The sequence below is a fragment of the Petaurus breviceps genome, unplaced genomic scaffold (assembly GCF_028583685.1).
Source record: "Petaurus breviceps papuanus isolate PSGF00001 unplaced genomic scaffold, PetGlider_PUasm1.0 90752, whole genome shotgun sequence".
Taxonomy (NCBI): domain Eukaryota; kingdom Metazoa; phylum Chordata; class Mammalia; order Diprotodontia; family Petauridae; genus Petaurus; species Petaurus breviceps.
In genome coordinates, this window is record NW_027187336.1 from 2,608,572 (window position 1) to 2,634,466 (window position 25,895).

The 25,895-nt window shown below is 38.0% G+C and overlaps 1 protein-coding gene across 2 annotated transcripts; it reads right to left on the bottom strand.

The window, feature by feature from the left end:
* DDX18 (DEAD-box helicase 18) lies at positions 1 to 24,816 on the bottom strand. Of its 2 annotated transcripts, XM_069067771.1 has the most exons (14): positions 24,570 to 24,816; positions 21,107 to 21,286; positions 17,090 to 17,224; positions 15,336 to 15,471; positions 14,704 to 14,804; positions 14,375 to 14,574; positions 14,168 to 14,282; positions 12,929 to 13,068; positions 10,003 to 10,164; positions 8,954 to 9,106; positions 7,771 to 7,884; positions 2,134 to 2,190; positions 1,684 to 1,861; positions 1 to 583 (listed from the first exon to the last, which is right to left on the bottom strand). In XM_069067771.1, exons 1-14 carry the CDS (start codon positions 24,658 to 24,660, stop codon positions 438 to 440), a joined length of 1,908 nt encoding a protein of 635 aa, XP_068923872.1. In that variant the 5' UTR covers positions 24,661 to 24,816; the 3' UTR covers positions 1 to 437. The 2 variants fall into 2 exon arrangements, with proteins under 2 accessions (XP_068923872.1, XP_068923873.1); XM_069067772.1 differs by lacking the exons at positions 14,704 to 14,804; positions 15,336 to 15,471.
* Between the last annotated feature and the right edge of the window lie 1,079 nt (positions 24,817 to 25,895).

Consider the following 25,895-nt stretch of genomic DNA (forward strand, 5'->3'; position numbering starts at 1 on the left):
TTTATATTATCCAAGAAAGAAACAGAACAGACTGAGGCCTTTATTGGTACAGCTAGTCAAGAAGACCCTCATGACACTGACTACATTATAAGGTCATTAATATTGCCATTCAAGCCAAAGAGTTCTTAAAAAACAATGGTAAGGAATGATTGGATATAATGCTCTTAAGAGAAATTTAAAAATATAAGTTCTTTGAAAAAGTCTAATTTACAGTTAAAATTCTGCATGTTATGTCCATTGTAAAGGAAATGTCATTTGCCTTTTAGAAGCCAAGATAAACTTAGTTTCATCTCAGTTTAAGAAAAATTGGTTGAAGCCACTGCAAATAAGTGTGGTAAATCAGATCTTAATCCAAATCCTAAAGACTGTAAACATTCCATGGTTAGTGCAATGAAGACAAGTCTTTATCTGAGGGAAAAATTAGAAAAGTTACTGACTCAATGAGAGAACTGCCTGCCATCAGATTTCTTCTTGCTAATGTGCTTGAAGATTTTGGACTTGTGGGCATTCTTGGGCTTCTGGTAGCCAAAACCACCACCACCACCTCTTTTTTGCAATCTTTTCCCGTGGCTGCTGTTCAAATCTGAAAAGTGAATGTTAAGGAAAGCAGACAATAGCACACGACTTCCAATCTAACAGTAGTAACCAGTTGTTCCAAACCACAATTTTGTGGTCTTTCAGTATGGAAGTGATCTTATGAATCACTTAACGTAGCCTCTGAAACAGATGCAAAGAGGTAAGGGATGTACCTGTCCATGGTCTCACCGGAGGTAAATAGCAGAACCCATATTGCAAACAGGGTTTTTAAACTCCAAGGTCACTCACTGTTTATTTAATTAAACCATGCTACTTCTCTCACTCCAAATAAAAGAGTGAAGAAATACAAATAATTTACACAAAACCATGAGACATACATACAAGACTATGCATACCAATGATAATTTGTGACTTTGAGCCCCAACCACCTGCTGACATTTTCACTACAAAAAAATTTACAGATAAAACTATTCTCATTATGTCCTGGGATAAACAGCTAAAGCATGTGGCATATATTCAAACAGCCTCAATTTGAAAGTAGGTGGTTGTTTCCATTTCTCTTGGGGGTATTAATTCAGGACACTGAGTCACATAAAGAAGTAATTCTTTTTTCCATGTATCATTTCCCAATTGTACCAAAAGTTAGTTAGATGGTGTCCTCATGTGACACAGTCCAAGTGGGCTGGTGCACCCAAATTCATTTCACTTACCAACTGTGATAGTGATATAAAGCCCTCCTTTCCCTATCATAGTACTACACAATGCTGGCTTGTGTGGTCCAGCTCACTTCGTGTTCTAGTTCTTCCTTCTGCAAACTTAATGATCCTCTTAAGAAAGCAGCTGGAAAAATTCACTCTGTCCTTTATCTTCTGGCCAAAGCCCTCGATATTACATAATCTCCTTTAAGTTATCCTTCCCATGTGTGTAGTACAGGATATGACAGGTCACATGAATAGCATCCTGACTCACTAGTATAAACACCCCAAGCAGAAAAAGACTGGTGATTTTATACTTACCCAGAAAGCACCCAAACCCAACTACTAGGACCAAAACACATCAACTTGCCAGCTAAGTCTAATTAGGAGTTTCATGCAAAAACTTCCCCAAGATTTCAGGATGCTGATATAAAAATACAGCAAAGGATACTTAGATCAACAAATGGAGGTACTTTGAAACCAAATGATAAAGCAACCTGAGGTAAATTTAAGCTGTTAACATTGTAGATTTGCTTCAGAGAATGGGAATCATATGCTCGAACATAGGATTTGTATGCCTCCTGTGCTGATTTATGAAGGAAGTAGTTCTTCTCAATTAGTTTTTCCAGCTGAAACATTAAGAAGCAAAACATTTTGTAATATCCCAGGATGCTACTTTTCTCAAACACACAAATTTCAATATGTATGCAGTAATGCTATCTTACCCAACCCCTGTCCATTTCAATTTCCCAGGTACTCCAAAGATCCCAAAAGACTTTCAAACAAGTTGTCACAGAAGACCAAAGGTTTTTAAGATCAGTTCAAAGCAGAAGATAGATATGCTGGGGATATGGGGAAGTGGGCATATAAACAACATTATCAACATTTAAAAATGAAATACCTGAGACTGAATGTCAGAAATTTTTGACCAAGAAAATTCAAATTCACTTAGTGGTACCTAGAAAGAAGAGAAAAAAAGCCAACACTAGTAAACTAGAATTAATCAAAGGCTAAGTTTAAGATATGGTGAATAATGCTTTGGTATATTCCAGTGGGGCTGCAAACCCCATGAGTTTTAGGGTGTTTTGGGTTAGATCTCAAAATATTAGCTCCAGAAAGGACTTTGATCCCAAAGAGTTGATCCCATCTGTCCTCTTTCATTTCTTATGTGAGGAAAATGAGGCATGGAGAAACCAAGTAATTGACTCAAACCATCTAGCTAGTGAATGGAAGAGCTGGGATTAGAAGCCAGATGTTGTAGCACCTGGCCCATTGCTCTTTAAACTACACTATCCTGACTTCCAGGAGAAGATCACTTGTTCTGAAGTGCTGCTATGAAAGCTGAGGAAAGAAAAGGGGCAGAGAAAGACAAGAACATGTGGAGATGTGTACATGGTTTACTTTATAGGCTCAACTTTGTCAAATTTTTTTAACAGGCAGTGTGGTCTAAACTACATTCTCTTTTGGAGACATGAAAAACTTTTCTGTAACTAGTGCTCCCAACTACACTGAAACATTTGCTTATTGCTCTGAGCCGAGAGCACTTCAGTCTTGACCAGAACCTAGCCAAATTCTTTCTGGGGGACCCGAGTCACGATGTCTTCCATCCTTTACGGAGGGAAAACAGCTGGTCTGTACCACAGGGAGTAATGCTACAGCTTCCTGTAGCTCAATCTAACGAAGAAAGAAAAGCAGATAAAGTCCTTCTCAACTAAACATCCATGATAACTCATAGGCTATTCTTTTTATGGATTGATTGGGGGCACAAACCCTGTCATCTAAATTTAGGCTTTCCTCTAATACAAAGTATAGTGCCTAAATGTTTGTTATATTAAATTGCACTATACCATAGCCAGTCAGTAGGTCAGCAATCATTTATTAACTTAACTGTTGACTATGTGCCTGGTACTGTGTTAAGTACTAAGGATGCAAAGAAAGGTAGAAACAGGCCCCTCCCCTCAAGAAGCTTGCATACTAACAGAGGAGACAACCTATAGATAAATAAGTACATATAAGATGTACACAGACTAGATGGAAGATATCCTTAGAAGGGAAGGCCAAGCAGCTGAGCAGACTAGGAAGGTGGCACTGGACAAAAGGAACAAGCATTTATTAAACACTATTTGCCAGGTCCTATGCTAAGCTGAGTCTTGAAAGAAGTGAAAAATTCTAAGAGTTGAAGCTAGGGAGGAAAAGCATTCTAGTTATGAAGAACAATCAATACAAAGATACAGAGATAGTTATTTTTAAGGAACAGCTGTGACATTTAAAAAGTTAGAGAGACATAGTTTCTGGGTAATTAGTCATTTTATTAATAATGCTAGCATTTAATAAAAGAGGTCAGTGGCACTCTCAAATGCCAAAGGCCCAGTCTATTCTAATATAGGTTTCTGTGCCAGCCATTTGATGAGAAGTGGTAGTCAGCACCAATTCTAACTTGTGGTGATGATAACATACTCCTGCCTGGAGGGCATGTTTTGTCACTGGATTATCCCTTTCTTAAGTTACAGCACAACCCCCATGGATAAACTTAATGCTTAGCAACTCCTCTCATTAGAAACCTGAGTCTCTCAACCTCTAACCTCTATTCTTGAAACATCGCTAAAATCAGCATCTCTCCACACTTTGTGTATGCTTTATCTCAGGCTTACCGACTGGAATGTGGTAGAAAAGTGTTTTAAAGATGGAACTGAGAATCTGAAAAAATATGGAAACTTGAACAAACTATAGAGGACTGGACTTAAAAAAGATGAAAACATGGCATACTACTAAATAGCAGCTTGAGTTTAAAAGGGTTTACATGGCCCACTCCAAAGATGTCTTGGTTTCTAGGCATAAAAACATGTCACTATCACAGATCTAAGTAGGTTAGGGGTGGGGTGGCCTTGGCTTCCTCTGAGGGGCTGGGCTTTAAACAGGGTTCTGCTAGCTGCCACTGCCACTGCCACCTGCAGATGCAGAGCCTGCTTTATCCTCCTGGAGCCCATCATCACCAGCAGAAAAATGAGCCCCAATTCTCAGTCATCACCGAAGGCCCAGGTAGGTAAGGGCCACCATATGACCCTTCCAGCCTTGTTCCTGTTATGGATCCTGTTATGCTAGAACCTCCTATCCCCCTTCTCTTGAATACATAGATCAATGGCTAATTCTGATCTATGGCTGGCAAATTCCTACCTCCACTTCTCTTAATCCCTGTGATTCAGGGATAAAGTCTACCGAGATTCCCCACCCCCACTATCTTTTCTTGAACTTTTATTTCATTCCAGCTCAGCAATATACCATGGCTCCCTTTCACTACACCCTCTGGATCCCTTGTTCTACTCTTTTTTTTTTTTTTGAGCAATCGGGGTTAAGTAACTTGCTCAAGGTTACATGGCCAGTTATTTCTGGGTGTGGTGCTAAGTATCTGAGCCCGGGATTCGATCTCCAAGTCATCCTGACACTGGAGCTGGTGCTTTTACTTGCTGTGCTACCTGGCCGCCCCCCTTGTTCTACTCTTAACAAACTCCCTTTCTTATTTGTATAGATTTTGCATTTACTTTTTTTTTCCATATATGTTATTTTCCCCAACGGAAGGTAAGCTCTCTGAGGGGAAGGTCTGTTTTGTTTTTTGTATTTTTTTTGGACTCTTATCTAGTGTCTATCAGTCCCCAGCACATAGTAGGTGCTTAACAAGTGCTTGTTTAATTAGTGAATTTGATTTAGTTTTCTCTCACTCCTTTCATCTTATGCTCATGGGAACCTGAAACTAACCAGAAAAGACCTAGTCGCTGGCTCCCCTTTCCAGGGCTGCTCGTTCTGTCTCTGCCCTGGGAGAGCCACCCTTCTTAACCCCCTAATACTGCTTCCAGCTCCTCTACCTGTTGATACCACTCAGAAACTTCTCTTTGTGGTTCATTCCGTTCATCTAAAGCACTTCTTCCAGAATTTTGTGGCTATCAATCTACAGGCTTCCCTATCAGTTTTACTCTGACATTACTTTTAATGTAATTTAATTAGTAATTCAATACCTGGCTTATATTTTTCCTGTCCATCCCAATTACTGACCTTATTCTTAGAGACTTCAACATTCTGGTTGATTCTTAATACCAAGGTCTCCCAATTCATCAACCTCAATTCTCATGACCTAAATCTTTCTATTCTAGTCAATCACTGGGATGAGTTACATCTCTTACCTCACCAAGATTCAAAACTGCATACCTATACTATCTTGAATTCTGAAATGCCCCACTTTGTGCTACCATTTCCCTTAAATGTCCTACCAACTTTCTTCCTAAATAAAACTTTCTAAATGTACTCTTTTTCACCATTATCTCTAGTCCTTCAATTGTTCCCTGTTCTTTCCAGTCCACCACGTATGCTCTGGCCTCATTTTACTACCTCCTCAATCATGATCTCCTATATGGTTAACGATGCATTTACTTGGCTTGATTCATTTGTCCCCTTGTCTTTCCACTGTTTGTTCCCAGCCAGTCATCGACCCTGTATTACTTCCCCTCCCCCATCCATGCTTTCCACTCCTTACTTTTGAAATGCTGAATGTTGCTGGAAGATGTAAACAACCACATAGACTGATTCCAGGGCCCAGGCTACATGGCAATCCTTTAAATCCTCCCCCATCAGCTGTTTCAATGCCACTTTGCCCCAGTGAGAAAATCAAGGTTATCTGTCATAAATTCCCTTACATTTCTTGTATTACACACCTCAAGACTCCATTCTATTTTCATCTGTCTTTTCTTCCTTTGCTCTAAACTCTGAGGAGGGGTTGGACTTTCTCTTTTCCAAAGCCAACACTTTTGCTTTTATTTTTTTATCTGACCCTCTTGTCTCTTCAAGGAGCTTATACCCCATCGATCATTCTTTCTTTTTAACTGTCAACCTCTTCTGAACTATTAGCACCTTCCTTACTGCCTGATCACCTCTCACTGTTGACCTTGCCAGTTGTGTCTTGGGCCCTTTTTCTTTCTTCATATTTTCTTTGGTGTTTTCATTCACCACCGTGGATTCAATTAATAATCTTTGTACAAATGAAACTGAATTTTGTATAGCTTGGCTCCAGTTTTGCTTTCTAACTCTAATTCTGCATTACTAATTACTTGCTGACCATCTCCACCAGGATGCCTTGTTTGTACCTTGAATGCAACTGACTGAGGAGTTTGCAAGTGATCTGCTCCCTCACTCCTCAACCCCACTCTAAACAGTTTCTGAAGATACTGTCCACTCCACTACTCTATTAGATTTGTGACCTTGATGTCATTGTTGAATCTTGCCTTTCTCTATCCCTGTATTATCACATTGAACTGCCAACTCTTGTCACTTCTACCTCCATGAAATCTCTTGCACTCATCACTTCTATTTACTTCACAAGGGAACAACCCTAGTTCAGACCCTCATTACTGCTTACTCCAAAAGCCTCCTAAAACATCTCCCTGCCTCTAGCTTCTCCACCCTCTTCAATCTTACTCCACACAAAGCTGCCAAAATAGTCTTCCAAAGGTAATGGTCTGACCACACTACCCCTCTGCTCAGAGTCCTTCAGTACCCTACGATATTAAAAACCACTTAGCCTGGCATCTAAGGTCTTTGACTATCTACATGCAACCTACCTTTCTAATTTTATTTCTTATCCTTCCCTTTCTCCCTCTATATGTTCCAGCCAAACTAGATTACAAGCTGTTCCATGCATATAACATTCCAGCTACTGGACATCTGTACATCTGCAAAAGCAATAACTTGCATGCATTACCATCTCATTTCTATTTCTCAGTATTCTCAGCCTTCAAGCTGAGAATGAGTGTCATCTCCTTGACACCTTTCTGGATCCTCCCATACCTCTTCTCTTCCTTCACAAATTAACTTGTATTATATTTTTGTGAGCAGGGGAATGTAAGCTTTGAGGACAGGGACTGTTTGGTTTCTGCATCTCTAGCACCTAGCAAGGTAGATGCTTCCCATGAATGAACTGGATGAATCTACATTTAGATAAGTTTATGGAGAGCAGAAATAAGGCCATTTACTTTTCCTCTCCCAGAATATTCAGTAGACTTTTATATCAACAATGGGTACTAGTTAAATGGTAGCTTAAGGATTTTTTTATGATGGGAAATATTCTGATAAACCCTGTGGGATTCAAGAAAATTACAATGTTACAGATTTGTTTGAAAGATTAAAAATGTTTTTAGATACGCTATGCTGCTTTAATAACAACTCACTTATATAGTAACTCGCAGCAGTAGCTCTGAGACCACGTTGCCCCTAAGTGTCTTTTAGTCTATGACTAAAACCCAGGACATAGAGACCCACTCCAGCACTCTTTCCATTACAACCCACAGCTCTATAGATAGAGATATGTTGAATTCTTCATGGCCTCACAGTCTACATATTCTTTGACAGGTGCAGAGTAATTTAGACTTTTCCTAATTTAAGATTTTCCAAGCAAAGTTCCTCTTGGGCCTTAGCTTCTTCACTTGTAAGAATAAGTTAGAAGAGATGATTGATAATCTCTAAGGCTCCCTCCAGGTGTAAACTGTTTCCTTACCTTGGCTTGCTTCAGGTAACGAAGAAAACCCAACTCTTCTGGTCGTAAAATAAGCAGAGCATGACCTCTTCCATTTATGCCTCTGGCTGTTCTACCTACACGATGAATATATTCCTTAAATGGAAAAAGAAAATGTGATTTAAAAAAATGGCCCCATGTAGAGACCTGTATTTCCATGAATCTGTTAATGGTGGCATGTCATCTGCACTCTATTTGTATGGATGGCACATTTGTCCTCAATTTCATTTTTTTGTATGAAATAAGATTATGAGAATAACCATTTTCAATATAACAAATCAATAACAGCTACTTCTTTCAATGTCCTGTTTACATCAAAAGAACCTAATGCAAATACCAAGACAAAGGAGGAGAGAACAACACAAGCCTAATAAGGTCCAAAGGACATGACGGCCTAGGAAATTGAAAACATCATGACTTTTCCTAAAGCTGTAGTCTGTGACTTCTTATGGGTAGGAAGGTCTCTGGTGAAAAAACTCCCTCTATCAATGCTGACTGGTGACTGTTCTGCAACTTCTAGTCTAGCAGAAATGCTTAGAGCACTGTGAGACTAAAGGCCTTGCCCACTATTACTGAGCCAACACATGTCACAGGGAGGACTCGAATGCACTTCTTGGTTCTGAGGCCGCTTCTCCATCCACTGCGCCATACTGCCTCTGAAAACTTGCTTGATACCAAATTTTCATGTTTAGGATATATAATTTACAATCCATCAAATTTACAGCATCTACATGAAGTATACAGCACTGGAGCAAAGGTTCATGTACTCTATAATAAAGTTTTTGTTTCTTCCTAATGCACCTTCCATGGTGCCACCCTAATGCCTCACTGTGAGCAAAGAAATTAGAAGCCAGTTTATGTTATCTTTTGTCTTGCAGAAACAAGAGTGTATAACAGCCAAATACAAAACTGTGTACTTACTTCGCTGTTTAATAACACTGATCAAAAAACTCAGGGAAAAGTTATTTGTTATAACATGCAGTCAAAGTCATTTCCAGCTGTACTGGACACTATAGCATTTGTTAGGATGGTATTTGTAAAAAAAAAAAAACATCTTACAAAGAAGAAAAATAAACAATTCAGAAAAAAAAATCAGCACAATGACAGTGTGTGGAAGCAATCCTACACATATGATAATATCTGGAAGAGAAAGTATGACATTTACCTTGGGATCATCTGGAGGGTCATACTGGACAATCCAGTCTACTTCTGGGATATCTAGCCCTCTGGCAGCCACATCTGTACACAGCAAAATCCCAGAATCTGCATTGCAGAACTGAAAGAATGTAGTTGTCCGCTTATTTTGCTTCTGTTTGCCCTAGATTGAAAAAGAAATACATTACTGAGCCACATTATGAACAATTATATACTGCAATCACTTCGAAGGGTGGGTACTTACCCACTGAGGAAAAAGGGCTAAATCTGAGAACTCAAATCTAAAAAACATTAGGATTGTTTTATAATAATCAAGTAAAACCCTAAGACACAGCAAAGGGCACCAGATTACAAAGAGATGGATAATAATGGGACAAATCACCATAAAACACTCAATCCTTCAAGAACCTGAGTCCTCAAGACTTACTTTTTCCCAGTCAGGTTATAGAAGCAGTTACTCAAAACCACAGCACGTAGTATCAAAACACTCATGGATCATATAAAGGGTAGTGAGGTCATATCAACGTCAGTGGTTTTGGATTCTATGCATCTCACAGGATCCTTCAGTGATCTTTCTCTTTCCAAATTCATTCTCTTAACCTACAATCCAAGGTTCTTCACCATCTAGCCCCAACTGTATCTGTAAGTCACACCTATTTACTCCCTGTTTCCCAAACACACGTGAATTCCCATCCCTAAAGATTCAGCTCAAGTCCCACATATTCAATGAAATCTTCCTTGGTCCCCAGTGATCTCACTCCTCCTCAAAAATTACACAAGCCTAATGGTCTGTTAGATTAATTTGGCATTTATATGCTGTGCTGTATTGCCAGTTATGCTCTCCAAATCAGGGCAGGGTCTATGCCTCATATCTTTTTATATTCCCAGAAACAAACAGCAGTCTTTGAATATAAGAGATGATAACTAAATGTCTGCAGATCAACTTTTAATGATGAGTTAATAGATTATGCTGCAAGCATTAGACTGAACTTAGTCTGTAATACCACAAATTTAAGATTTTTTTAAAAAGGGCAAAAAAGTCCTAAATAGAACACTTACATGAATGGCCATGACAGGTAAATCAATGTAGTTCAGAAGCTCATAGTGGTATTTTACTGACATACATGAAGAAAAAAATACCATCAGCTTCTTCTTCCGGTTCTTCTTGAGGAACGTAAAGAGTAGAAGGAACCTTTTTTCAGATGGACAAACAACATATCCCTAAAAATAATTCAAGTGAACAGTTATGTATCTTAACTTGAGAAGAACCAGGTGCATGAACTGATAAAAATTTTTATTACAATTAAACTTTAAAATAAAAAAATGTTTACTCTATTTTCTTTGCCTTATTATGGATAAAAAAAAAACTGCACTCAGTCAATTGACACAACTTGGTTCTTTGAAGTGTTCCTAAATTCCAGTACTTCTAGTGTTAACCCTATGGATTTGATTAAGAAAATGGTGATCACAAGAACATAAAACTATTCAAAGATAAGGGCAATTTTCAGACATCTATTTCCACATTTATGTATTCCAGCCAGTGGAATGAGAGCACAAGTAACACATACCTAGGTAATCATTTTTACACCCTACATTTAGAGAAGAATATTGCATTGATAGTAACAATGATTTCCCAAAATAATCTAAATGACTTTTTCATTTTAGTTATAATTTTAAGTACTCTCTAACTACAATTAATTTCCTGCTGTAACCACTGGATGTTTTATGCCCTTGATATTTTTAAAAGGATTACTCATTCATGGTTTGGTTCTAATTCTGGATGGAATGAAGACATTGTAATACGTAAAAAATGTAACTGTAATATTGTAATATGTAAAAAAAATATTAATAAAAAATACATCGTAATATGTAAAAAACCTCAACTTCCATGGATTTTTATTACTATATTCCATTTTTAGAAGAAAAAGGCAAATGACAAGAAAACAAACTTGAGAATTAAAAAATTATACATATACATACAGGGAACTGATGTTCAATCTAACAGTACAACTTATAATCTTCAAAAATAAATCAGTAAGAGTTAAAAGGTCTTTTTCAGACTAAAGTCAGTTAAAGTGGCTTTCGGTCTAAAGTCAGTTCACCAGACAATTTAATTAACCATAAGACAATTTAACCTCAGCCCTATAACCTTATACCTAGGTTACAATATCTACATAGTTGGTTGCACCTATTTCTGACTTTCCACCTTGCATTTTCCTACCTAACCCTTCCAAAATTACAGCTTTCATCACATCTACTATTCAAGTACCTACCACTATAGATCTTTGTTTTTATTCTTAAAGTTTAATTCTTCTTCTTAGCATTCAAGACCTATCAAAATCTGTTTCCATTCTACTTAAGTTTATTACCCTACTCATCAACACCCACACACTAACACCTCCACTCACACCATTCTCACACTTGCTTGGCCAAACTTTTTTGCCTTGTTCAGAATGACCTCAGACTTCTTTCTATGTATCTAAATGATGCTCTATATTTCAAGGATTAGCTCAGATTCTTAAAGGTGGGTTCCTGAAAATATTTAATATTTTTGACAAGTGTATTTCAATATAATTAGTTTTCTTTGTAATCCTGTTTTATTTTAGGCACCTGAAAACATTATTATTATTCTCACAAGTGGTTCACCCACTTCCCCAGACTGCCAATGGAGATGACACTAAGAAGTTAATGATCAACATGGGTCCCACCCCTCCTCATCCAGCCTTTTCAAAGTGTTCCAGACCACACTGATGTAGCCTTTCTCTGAACTCTTCTACTTCTTATTCTGTAATACATACCACACAGTTCAGCCTATTTATTTATTCCTGTATTTAGCTGAATTCTAGTTGTTTCAAGCATCTTATACATGTTTCTCCAAGGGGAATGTGAGCCCAATGAAATATCTGTTGGTTGATGTCCTTGAATCCAAACCACACATCCCAACTGAAGACTTACATCTATGTGACCAAGGACATGCCACTTAACCTGTGGGCTCTAGTTCCCTCATTTGTACAATGAGGGATTGGATTAAATTATCTCAAAGGTTCCTTCCTGCTCTAAATCCTATGATATCAACGCCCCATGAATTTATAAATCAGCGACCACAGGATCACAACTGCTGGATGAAAATTACCAACACATGTTAATACTAAAATAATAATAAGCAAAGACAAAAACAACTAAAGCAATACATTTTGTGACAAGCAGGAACAAATTAAACAATTACTTTTAAATATTAGTGTGAGCAAAATCTTGCATCAGGGCATAAACATTTATATTTTACTTTGAAGCTTGCAAAGTGCTTTGTGCCATTTTTTCATTTGAGCCATACAACAACCCAGTAACATATATACTACAGATATCATTATCCTGGTACCTCTATATGCTGGACCTCTAAATTACATGTCCCAGAATCCTAAGGAAGTTAATTCACTGGTCTTTGAAACTTCTTCCAGAGGGTCCAGCTACCTTGGTGACTGAGTTAAGTTCTAATTAGTCCGATATATCTGCTAATCTAGTCCCAGCCCACCTGACTGCCCCTGACTGTAACCCTCTCCCTCTGCCCTTCCCAACTCTGGCTCTGGGCACACTAATGAAATCAAAAGTAATAGTAGCAAGCTCCTAGATGAAAACCTTGTCAAATGACTGCCCTATACATCAACTCATGATGGTACAATGGAAACAATGCTCTCTGGAGTCAGATATGTGTTGGAATCCCTACTTTTGATACTTGTCATCTACCTGATGCTTAATCTCCTTCATTTTCAGTTTCTTTATCTGCAAAGGTTGGTCTGAGGGACTCTAAGGTTCATCTCTTCTAGTACTAGCCCTACCATGCAAAAATTCATCCCTTGGTCCCCAGACCAAGATGCCCTTCCCAGGCCACTATGCCCTTATGCAGTGTAGTTCTGCCTTGTAAGAAAGAAAACCTCTTGAAGTCAGATATTGTCTGTATCTATGTCCCCAAAATATTGGCAAAAATTACCTGTTCAAGACCATCTACTGTTGCAGTATCTTTGTCATCATCAACACCAACATACAATGGTTCTTTCTTAAGGGAAATTTTTGCCAGATCTTCTACCTTACGAGTTTGTGTGGCAGAAAAGAGCATTGTCTGCCTGCGTTCTAAAACAAAGATGTTATAAAAATAATGTAAGCGTTTCGGAAAATTCCAACCACTTTACACCTGCAACTAGATAGAAGATGAAACTTTTCCACAAAAGAATATTTTCATGTCTATCTCATAAAACTTAAATGCTTTCCAAATCCATCCATTTTTTTCAAAAACAACCTTCAAACAAAATGTCAATGTCACATAAATGAAAGTCTTTATTATCTTTCACATCTATAGCCTTATTTCATTCCCTCCCCAAGCCAAATTCAATGAGAATAAGGTTGGCCCATTCCCTTTTGCCTTCCTATTCTTCCCTTGGGGAGGGAATGAAATACACACTAAATAGGGTATCTCACCCTACAGGAGAGTAGGGGGGAAGGGGATGAGAGGGGGGATTATGGAAGGGAGGGCAGGCTGGGGGGGAGGGATGTTGGAAGCACCCACTTTTGAAAAGGGATGGGATCAAAGTAGAGAACAGAACAAGTGGGAGGTGGGATAGGAGGGAGGGAAATATAGCCAGTCTTTTACAATATATCTACTATGTTATTGTTTTGCATTAGCTACACATGTACAACCTATACTGAACTGCTTATCTTTCCAGTAAGGGTGGGTGACAAGGGAAGAAGGGAATGAATCTGGAATTCAAAGTTTTAATATCAAATGTTTATATATATATGCTATTATTAATACTATTTTACATGTAATTGGGAAATAAGATATACAGGCACTGGGGCATAGAGATCCACCATGTCCTACTGGAAAAGTAGAAAGGGGTATGAGAAAATATGGGAGAGAGTAGATTGGAGGAGGGGAAATACTGTGGGACTGCTATTTTGGAGCGGTGGGTAGGGGAAAAACAGGGAGAAAATTTGTAACTCAAAATCTGGCGGAAATGAATGATGTAAATCAGAAGTTAATAAAGCATTTGAAAAATGAAAAAAAAAAATCCACCAGGAGAAGTTAACTTCAGGACTCAACCCCACCCAGAATTTCATTATCATTACCAGAAGATTTCTTAAAGGCAACATCATTTGCCACCTTCAACTAGTAACACACACACAGCACCAAACACAATGAACATGCTTAAAGCTATGTGCAGACTCAACTCACTTGGCAGAAGTTTGATGATCTGCTTCATCTCTTCCTCAAACCCAACTTCAAGAATTCGGTCAGCCTCATCGATAACAAGACACTGCAAGTTTTTAAACATAAATCCTGGGGTGTTCTATAAAATAGAGAAGCAGAAAGAAGCCTGCTATCTATATGTTTATTCTTTAGGGGGAAGTGGAAGAAAAGGACAAGCTGTGTGATATTTACCTGCATATGGTCCAGAAGCCGGCCAGGTGTCGCCACAATAATGTTGATCCCATTTGCAAGTTTCTGTGCCTCTGCAGATCTGTTACTGCCTCCCATGATCAAACCATAGGTATGTATGTGGTGAGACATTAGTTCCTTAAGTACACCAAAGGTCTGCATAGCCAGCTCCCGAGTAGGTGATAGTACAAGAACCCCAGTTCCTAAAAACAACAAAAATCAAACTCAAACCCATCCCCCACTTAGAAAATGACAAAATCAAACATTCTTAAGCCACAAGAGTTAAAATAAGTTATAGTTAAAAAGATATAAATAAGAAACCGAGAACTTACCATTCCTAGGCATGAACTTTAACTTGACAATGAGTTCTATCGAAGGGATGAGGAATGCTAGTGTTTTGCCACTGCCTGTTTTTGCAGCTGCTAGAATATCCCTATTATTTTAAAAACCAAAGAACTTATTTAGACTAGAATACTAACAATGCTGGAATGAAAAAATTTGTCTTATTCTAGAAAAATGCCAACCAAATGTAGGGTAATACATCTATTACTGTTTTCCTAAGTAGTTGTGACTGCTTAATTCTCAATATTTTTTGGTGCTTTACATAAAAACAAATTAAAATACCACATTAATATTTATCAACGTAGACAGGTACTTTCAGCTCACAACAAACGAAGATACCATATTGCCCTAGTGACACTAACAACAAAAGCTAGCAATTACACAATACTTTATGTTTTGCAAAGCATTCTGCAACTACTATCTCATTTTTAATCTCATGACCACCCTGGAAAGTAGGTGCTATCATTATCCCCATATTACAGGGTAAGGAAAATGAAGCAGAGAGGAAAAGTGATGTGACGACATAGCTAGCAAGTGTAGGTAATGCCTGCACTCAGGTCTTCCTGATTCCTGATCTATTCCTACTGTACTATCTCATAATACACACCAATGTTCACTTTACCTGCCTTCTAGAAGTGGCCTGATACTTTTATGCTGAATCTCGGTCATGTTAGTAAAGCCCATTTCTGCTATTGCCTTCAGAGTGTTTTCATTAACGATATTACTAAGTGAAGTGAATGAAGTATCCTCAAAGGACCCTAAAAAGAAACAGCTATTAGCAAATTTTATTTTTTAAAATTAACATTACCAGTTAACAAAATGTTTCATGTTGATTATTAAACTAGGACACTAGCTCAGAAAAACCTTTTAAAATGAATTCATGATTTGATCATTATTTCTGCATGATGGCATCTGGAAAGAGACATTAGTTTCTTTATTTCTAACCATAAATAGTTGTGAAGTTAGGGGAGCCGAGAGATCCTGTTATCAAGACAAAAAAAGGGTGACTAAAGATAAATGCTTTTCTTATAACATTTCCATTTAGCCAATGAGAAAACAGAAGTTCAGAGAAGTTACAGGAGCTTTCACTGGTCACATGCTTAACAAGCATGAAGAGTTCCAACATACACTCAGGTCTTCTGACTCCAAGTCTAGTCCTTTTTTACTATATGGTCCTGACACTCAGATCAGAGGGCACCAGTGTGAAGGACTGGAGGAGCTGGAAATTGACTAGAGAACAAAAGGGATCCTAAAAAAATGCTGGTGGACCTGAGGTTCCAGAGCGACAAAGCTGACAAAAAGGAAAAATGTTGGAGGGGATGTGAGTAAACAGACACGCTGATGTACTGTTTTGTGGAGTTGTGAAGTGGTAAACATCCTGGAAAGCATTCTAGAATTGCATATCCTCTTTGGTCCAATAGAAAATATAAGTGCTGAAAGTGTAAAAATACGTATAGCACCTCTTTTTGTAGTGGTAAAGAGCTGAAATAAGGAGGCACTCATCAATTCAGAATGGCTAAACAAACTGTTATATGAATGTATGGAATACTATTTTGTTATAAGAAATGATGAAGGTGATGGCCTTAGAGTTATATGGGAAGATGTCTATGAATAAAGCAGAACCAAGAAAATAATACTTTGTAAACACTAAAACAACACTGTAAAAACCAGCAATTTTGAAAGATGTAAGAACTCTGATCAAACCAATGATTTGGGGAAAAGTTATGAACCAAGTGATGAATATGCAGAATGGGACACATTTTTTTAATATGTGGCCCCAATACAGATTTATTTTGCTTGACTGTACATTATCTGTTACAAGGCTTTTGTTCTTTTTCCCCCCAGAGGGAGGGGAGAGGAAATAAAGCTTGACAATTGAAAAAAAAATTTGCAAATTTAAAAAAATGAAAAGTGTTTTGGACTGATCATATTGAAGGGATTTTGGATATTTAAGAAATCAGATGCAGAAAAAAGAGGTACGCTCATTCAATATTACATAAGAAATAGAAAATGTCAAAAGAAAAAACCCAAGAAGTTAGAGGTACTTAGAATATAAAAATAATAGCTAGTATTTATAGTCTTTTGAAAGTGCTTCACATATATCATCTCATTTGATATGAGCTATGTTCCATTCCATTTCACAGATAAGGAAAGTGAAGCTGAGGGGTTAAGTGAATTGCCCAGGGTAACAAAGCTATTAAATACCCCAGTCAGGATTCAAACACAGGTCTTCCTGACTTCCAGTCCAGCATACTATCTATCTATCAACCTGGCTCCAATTAGATATAGCAAAGTAGCTCGTGTTAAAGAAAGAGGAGGGAGGAAGAGAGGGCAAAGGAGAGGAGGCTTATATTTGGAAAGCATACTGAAAATTACCTGTTAGTCCATGAGGGAGGCTGGGCATTTCAGCATCCTCATTTTGATCCTCCACATTGTTTTCTTTTATTTTGAGGTCTTTCTCACTTTCATGATCAGATCCCTCTTGGTCTTCAGTTTTTGTTTTTTTGTTTTCTGGTTAAAGAAAAATACCACACCACCCCAATTCCAATAAGAAGTTTTCTCAAAATGGACAAAACTAATGATATACTCCCTTAGGAGCTAGGAAATGATTTTCAGAAACTCAAAAAACTGATTTGAATTTGCTAATAATTTTCAATTCTCTGAATCACTCTATATCAGGTTTCAATCAGAGTAATTTATAAGGTAACTTTACTGGAAATAGTTTTAAAATCCCATCTCCTCCATTAAGTTTTCCCTGGCTGCTTCATGCAGATTGTTTCTCTTCTGAATTCTCACAACACTGTCTTTCTATTTGTCATGTATTTTTATATTCAACTTTGTCTTACATTTGAGTTCACGTCTTTATCACCTGATTACTTTTCTCCCTTAAGCTTTGGTCTTGCCCATCACCAATGGTCTATTAAATATTTCAAACTATATGTCCCAGAGATATCTCAAACTCAACATGACCCAAGCTGAACTCATTATCTTCCTTTCTCTACCTCACAAACTCATTTTCAATGGTTGCTGAAAGCACCACCATCCTTCCACTCTCCCAAGTTCATACCCTCAGGATTATCCTGGACACCTGTCTTCTTGACCCCACATGTCTCATCAGTTGCCAAATCTTTTTGTTTCTACCTCACATTTGTCATCTTCCTCTCTACTCTACTAAGCTAATACAATTATTAAATGCTTTCGACATACTAAGGGTAATAAAGTTATCTTCCTTACCTTGAGTCAGTCAATCAAGGATCTGTTAAAACTCACTATGTACCAGGCACCCTGGTATCTTGCTTAGTGTTCAGCATACAGAAAACTATTCTTTTGTATTCATTTATGTAATACAATCAATTGAAAAGTCCTAATTGGATTTGCTTTAAAATTTATTTTGCCTTTACATACATTATCAAAACCAAAGCAAACTGAGGACATCAATTATGTATGGTTCAAGAGTCCTCGATGTAATGCTGAATTTTGTTAGTATAATGTTTAAAAAAATGTGCTTGCTGCATTTGCTTCTCCATGCTCATTTTAAACTCATATTTCACCCTCTATACAAATGAAAGCTGAAAATTTCTGTAGTCTTTTTTGCAAAATAAGAGGAAAAACCTACCAATCAGGGAAAAGAAGAGATTGTAGATCTTTATATACAAGCAAAAAAATGCAAATGAGAAGTACATTAAGAATCTTCCAAAAAAGAACCTTTTGTGGGGAGATCAAGTACAAAAATTGCTATGTTATTTTAAGCTTTCCTTGTCCCTTACTATTTGGTCTCAAGCTCCATTTCTGGTTATCTCCAACTTCTGATTTTCCCCAGTCTATGATGACTGGTTTTAAAACAGATGATACTGAAGCTTAACTGGACTCTTACAGATTATCTAGTTTAACCCCTTTATTTTAAAGGTGAGGAAATGGGAATCCCTGAGAGAGACTCGTTCACAGTCAAAAACGTAATGATACTGGGGGAGAGAAAACTGGGGTCCTGCCTCAGAGTTTGGGGTTATTTCCACTTCACTTCCCTGTTTGCCCTCTGAGTTTGTCACTATGGCCATAAGCTGAACCAACAAAATCATCTCAAGAGCATGGAAACATGAGCTCATCTGCATGTTTTCTTTGCTTGACCTCTCATTTTCCCAAGAAAAGCTCTCGAGCAAGAGGACTAACTTTCTCAGGTTAATATAGTTCAGCAACTGAAAATACAACCCAAATAAAAAGTTTTGCTACAATCACTTTAGTGCCAGAAAAACAAGGTCACAGTTAGTTTATACTAAAACTGGAAGGCCTGATCCCTCCTCTCTCACTTGAATTTGTGTTTATTCAAGCAATTCCTTTTTAAACATACACAAATAATGGGTTTTATTCATTAGGGAAAAAGTGATCTTGGAAATCGCAATCTGTCTTGAACAAAATGACTACCTGGGTGAATTTCTTAGCAATAATCTTTTAAGTATTAAGTGTCTTTGTATTCTGAAAACAAGAACAGATTATTCATTTTTTTGCTCCCTGTGCATTTCTGAGATACAACTACTTATATATAAACTGGCAAAAAGTATAGAAAAACCAAAGGAATTTTGACCAAGTTCAGTTTATTTTCTAAATAGAACCATACCTCTTTGGGAGGAAAAGGGAAAAATTCCTACCTTTCTTGCAAGGCTCAGGTCAAACCAGCTCCCTGAAGTTTTGTTCATGCTGACTGTAACCCCCAACTTAAGAGTCAGATCAAATAGACACCACTTCAATATGCTTTCACAGACCACTCCTACCCAGTCATCTCTCTTCTCTGAATACCTGTAATGCTCACAGTGTCTATCACTCATTGAAAAAAAGTTGTGTACTGCCTCATTTCCTAAGATACAGAAGTATGGAATTGGATTAGACAGCATCCAAGGTTTTCTTTAAGTTCTATGGCTGTATTTCAAAAGATCTGCAATCTCACAACCATAGTTACTCCCTCTGTCCACTGACGTAGAACACAACTCTTCCATGCCTTAGCAGAATGGCTTCTTGAGTCACTGTGGCTAAAAAATAGAAACATGTTTTGGTGATAAGTTTCTCCAAACTTAGCTAGTCCTTAGGTGACAGACACAATTCAGCACTGGGACCATGCTTTAAGGTTTTCTGGTTGAGGAGTACATGGCATAGCTTATTATTCTACTGGAAGAATCTTTAAGAATGCAAAATTTAAATCAAAACCTAAAAAAATTAAATGTATCAGTTTGGAGATGAATTAAAAAAAAAAAACCCCAAATAACTCAATCATCTGGTCCACAAATGTTTGAAAGTTAGCTCTCCTGGGACTTCAAAAGCCTTTAGTGCTGACAATGCCACCATAACTCTTTTGAAGCTAGAAGGACAAGGGACCTTACAACACAGAATACTTACTGGGGGATTTTCCTTCCCAGCACAGCTCTGAATGTCTTTAATGTTTAATCAGAGCCCTTATTGCTTGCTATGCATCTTCCCTCTATCCCTAAACCCACAATTCTGGTACCCATCTAAGAGACCATCAAGTATAACTTCCTCATTTTACAAATGAGAAAACTGAGGCTTAACAACTGACATGACCCATCCAAGGTCACTCTTAGCCTCAAAGGCCACCACTCATGCCTGTTTCAAAACAGTAACTTAGTATAAAATAGGAAATCATTCTACACACAGTATGATTTGAGGAATAAAGATAAGCAACAAGACATGTTCCTTGCCCTCAAGTAACTTACAATTGGCTTGGGGAAACGGATGAAAATTTAAATAATAAAACAAAATGACACAAGACAGTACCTGATATTAAGTGCCAAACGTTTAGCAAAGGCAATAAATGCTACTGAAGTTTAGTGAGGGAAGAGATCATTGTGGACTAGAGTGCTCAGGGGAAAGTCTGGGAAGGCTTCACTTTGACAGGACATTTTTTCTGATATTTAGTTTGACAGAAAGAAAGTCCAATCAAGGATAAAGAAAAGATTTATTTCTGGAATTCAAAAATTATGGTCTTTTTATTTCAAGTTTTTCTTCAGTTATTAAGTCTATTTAATTCAGTATTTGGCTTAATTTTTTTTAAGGTTAAACACAATTATACAAAAGCAAACAGCTCTACAATGGCCAGTGTAGATAGTTTAGGGGCTCTCACCCATTAAACTATCTAAATGATCTCCTCTTGAGGAGAGGGGGAATACAGTGGGTGATCCTGATAAGGTATTTCTGTGAAGCCAAGGGTGGGTACACTTGGAGGCAAAATGGATGGAGTCACACAGCACTAAAAGACCTCTGCTGAGCAGGAAAATGCATTGTCCTCCCCAGTAAATCTATAGGGTTTTCAGTCATTTGGGTAAATAAATTGTTCCAACAACAAAAAGATGGCCTCTAAAGAATCCAGGCAAAAAAGAGTGGGCCTACCAGGTCCTGCATCAACTGTTATTTTCCTCTTCTTCTTTTTCTTTTTAAATTCAGAACTGGGAAGCTGTGAAGTTGATTCTTCACTGGCTGCTAATACTGTAGATTTCTTGGGAGATTTTTCCACTGTTTCTTTTGATACACCCTCATCTTGGGCTTCTGGTATACTGGCCCTCAAGGCCTCTGTCAAAAAAACAAAGTTGAATGGCTGTAAAATTCTGCAAATCAATAGTTTTAGTCATTTGGCTGCTAAAGAATTAACCTATGATTGCTATCCAATATTACAATACTTTATTTTTTTCACTTGTACTTTATGTGGCATTTACATAGTTCTAACCCATTTTCACCATACTAATATTCTGTGTGTTTCAATAATCTGAGAGTTTGGCAAGATTTTCTTTCTTCAGATAAAGACACTGATTCTACCACTAGACACAACCAAGCAGCATTTTAATAAGAACTTATTTATAGTCTATGGTAGGCACCACAAAGAACTAGTTAAAACATCCTTTCCATTGACATTCTAAAAGAACAGTAACTGTGGTAAAGTATCAGGTAAAATAATACAATTATACTAGACAAAAAAAAAAAAGAAAAGAAATTGTAAATCAATAAATATAAGTGCAGTCAGGGAAGATCTGAATTCAAATCCAGCCTCAGATACTTATTAGCTTTGTGACCCTGGGCAAGTCATTTAACCCACCACTTTGCCTCAGTTCCCTCATGTGTAAAATGAGTTGGAGAAAGAAATGGCAAACCACTGCAGCATCTTTGCCAAGAAACTCCAAAAGGGGTCACGAAGAGTCAGATATTACTGAAACAAATGAACAACAACAAAATATATGTTTGACTCATAGGTTGAATGTGGCTGTTCATTCATCAAATTATCTTCTGATCCTCCTAAAGTCATAGTTAAGCCATTTCTACAACTACTACAGAATGCCTTAAGTGATATAAATTTGCCCATAAAATCATCAACTGATGATACCACTCATTTAGCTATTTACCATTAGTATAATCCTATTTTTATATGCTCTTCCTTATTCAAATAAAAAACCAAAATGATTATTACCTTTATGTAATCCAAATCACAATCTGTATACTATATTCTGCCTCTGAAACTTACTTTCCCATATGCCCTTGTGAAAGTTATTTAATCTTTCTGTGCCTCAGTTCCCATCTATAAAACGAAAGAACAGAACTAGAATATCTCTAACATCCTTTTAAACTCCATATCCATGAACCTTTTTACACAACGATTCTTTTGCAGTAAGAAGAGCAGGCAAGGCATTCAATATTATTTCTGGGAATCTCATACTGTTTCCCAGGATGTCTATCAGTCAACATTTACTAACCATATACTATTTTCAAGGCATAATTGTAACAGATTTGTTCTTCAGTTGTTCAAAGCCCACCTTGGCTGAGATTACAAAGGGTTAGGTCTGGCTATTCTTGTCTAGGTTTGCCACCAGAAGTCAGGCACAGCAATGGAAGAAGGGAAAGGTGGATATTCAAAGCAACTTTTCCATACTTTTGATTACAACAAAAAAATGAGGAAAGTAGGGATATGTTTGCTGCAAGTGATAGCTATTTCAACACATGCAGCAATTCACTGATTTCTTTACACAACTAAGCTCCTACAAAACAATTTGCTAGGTGCTGACATAATACATTCAAGGATCCTGCAGAATAGTTCAGAAGGAAAGTTAAGATATTTATATAACTACTTAAGTGCCATATATGAAGTATCAATAACCACTTTGAGCTTACAGTATATGCAGAAGGTTTCATAAAGGTATTAGTATGATGTTGACAGACTGAGAAAATAGAGAGGATATTCTAGGTAGAAAAAATAGCATGAGAATAGATACAGAGGCTAGTAAAAATCATGTTTGGGGAAGCAACTATGTGGTGCTCCTAGGATATATATGCTTATACGGGAATAGTGGGAGAGGGGTTAGAAAGGTAGTTTAGAACTAGACTGCGGAAATTATTAAGAGAAAGATAAGAGGTATAGGTTATATTTAATAGGCAACAGGGAGCCACTGAAGATTTTTGAGCAAGGGTTTGAAATAACTATTAATAACCATAACTATGTGCATTATTTAAGTATAACTTGGCAGTGGTATGAGGAAAGGAACAGATGCAAATTAGGAAGAAATGGTAATAAAACTCATTTAGTCTGATCTCTCATGTTAGGAAGTAACTGGAGATTTCATTAGTAGCAGCACTGAGATGAGAACACCTATCACTTGATTTTTATTTCAGAGTATTTTTTTAATGCTTTATTAACCAGAGTCTTTTCTATTAAACCACACTTATATAGCCCAAAACAATATACTAAACTAACTTATATTCTGTATGTGAATAATGAGAACTTGGTGCTATATTGTACTACATATATCCAACATTATTAAGTGCTGAGAAAGTAGGATATATCGTACACGTTGAAGAAATATATATATATATATATACATATATATATATATATATATATATATATATATATAGTTTTTAATTTAAGTCTCTGTTCTTAACTTAGGGGTCACAGACCCAGGGGATCCCTGGATACACCTCAGGAAGGCCTGTGCCCTTGGATGATTAAACAAAATAAAACATATTTATTTCATCATAATTAGTTTCACTCATAATTTCAAACATTTAAAAACATTTCAAGAAGGCTTCATCAGACTACCTAAGAGCTCCAAGAAACAAAAAAGGTCAAACCCTTTCTGTCTTAGAGAGACAAGATTAAGACATACAAAACAAGCGGAGAATACAATATACCATAGAGAAAGAGACAAAGTGTTGGGGGGTATTCCGAGGAGGGAGAAGTAAAAGTGGGTGGGCTGGGCTAGGAAAGGCCAACCTTTCAGCTGGAACTCGGGAAAATAACTACAAGGTAGGAGTGAGATGCATCAGATGCCAGCTCAGAATCCAGGAAGGGATTACAGGTGGTTTACGGTCCAGGATCAAAAAGAACCTCAATCACAAAAATACAAACAACGAAACAAGCTTCTAGTTTTCACAGTTAAGACCGCGAGAGCAAGGGCTTTTCTCCCTCCCGGCCCTTCTTCGTCTTTTCGGGGCTTAGCTATCATAGTGGGGCCTTAGTAAAAGCTTGAACACCTCCTGAAAAGGCGGCTGTTCTGTCCCTAGGAAAGTTCATGCCGGGGCTGCATGAGCCCCTGGTGCCGGAAGCAGGGATTTAAGCAAAGGGTCTCGCGGAGAGTCTACTGGGGTGTGAGATTCCGGACGCAGGGCCTTGTCTCAGGCTGAGGCCCTGCGGCCCAGCCCGGGATCTCCCAGAGGCCCCCGAAAGCCTGGCCAGCTTCCGCCACCAGTTTGGGAAGAACTTAAGAAGAGAGAAGACGGGCATTTTTGGCCGTCCGAGCGTCTGGAAGCCCGGCCTGAGCCCGGGCGGCCACCGTAGCGGCCTCGAGGCCCCTCGCCCACCACACCTCACCTTTCTGCTTCTGCCGCTGGTTCCTCTGACGCAGCTTCTCATTGCGCTTCTCGATCTTCTTGCGCAGCAACTTCATCGGAAGATGCGACATTCTGCCGGCTGACCTCGTTCTTCCCCTCGGTAGCTCTCTTTTTCTTCTTGGTGGCCGCTTCCGCAGACTCTTTTCTTGGCACACACGTGGGAGTACGTCGGAAACAGGAAATTGCAATCAGATAACGTTATACACGGCGAAAATATTTCCGGGGCAGGTGGAGAAAGCATGATAACCAGGCCCCGACGAGCGTCCCCTGCGGGAGAGGAGGTCGCGTTTCTTCTGCAGATATCTTGACTCCACCCTGGGAACTCCCAGCTAGGGACCTGGAGATGGGAAGATCTCTCTCAAAATTCACACTACTCGCGGTACGGATGGGACAGGAAGAGCTCTCATTCCAACCATTCTGGCCTGGTCCTGTGCCCTGAAATTAATTAAAAATAATCAGTTAGGAGTCCGAGAAGGAAAAGGGGTAGCAGGGGAGGGGAGAGGAGATATGGCTCTCCTTTCCCTTTCAATCCAACAAATAATAGACTTGAAAAATCACATTTTATTTCCCCCCCAATTACACGTTAAAACAATTTTGAAACTTCTTTAAAAATTTAGAGTTCCAAATTCTATCCCTCCCTCCTCTGTACCCTCCCTGAGGCGGTAAGCATTATGATTTAGGTTATACATGTGCATTCATGTAAAACATTTCCATATCAGTACCTTTAGTACAAAAATACTATAACAAAAAGTTTTAAAATACTGTGTGCAGAGTATGGTGAATTAAAAAATGAAAGTCCCTATTATTGTCACTGCCCTCAGGGCACAGACTTGTCATGGAATGACATTGGAAGGACATTGATGGAATGATTTTATCCCTGTTTTGGTACTTCTTCCAGAAAATAAGCATTTGTCAGACACTCCATTTCCCCGCCCCCGCCTCCCCCCCCTCTCCCCTCTCCCCGCATTGTCCCGAAAATCTGAATGCACTTTTAAGTTTCTGCAGCAATTTGTGAAAAATTCCTGTACCTGAAAAGGAGCAGAGGGAGGCGTTTTCTCATATATCTTCTTTAAGGTCACATCCTTTTAAATTTAATTTCTTTCATTTAGAAATGTACTTTCTCTCCCTTCCTCCCCACCATTAAAAAACAAAAACAAAAATCCTTCTAACAAATGGGAAAAGCCAAGAGAAGCAAATTCCATCCTTAGGATGTTCAACAATACCTGTCTTATTAGGTGCCCTGAGTAGATCCCCTCTTCAACGGAAGGTAACAGGCTTTGATCACTGATCCTTTGGAATGCTGGTT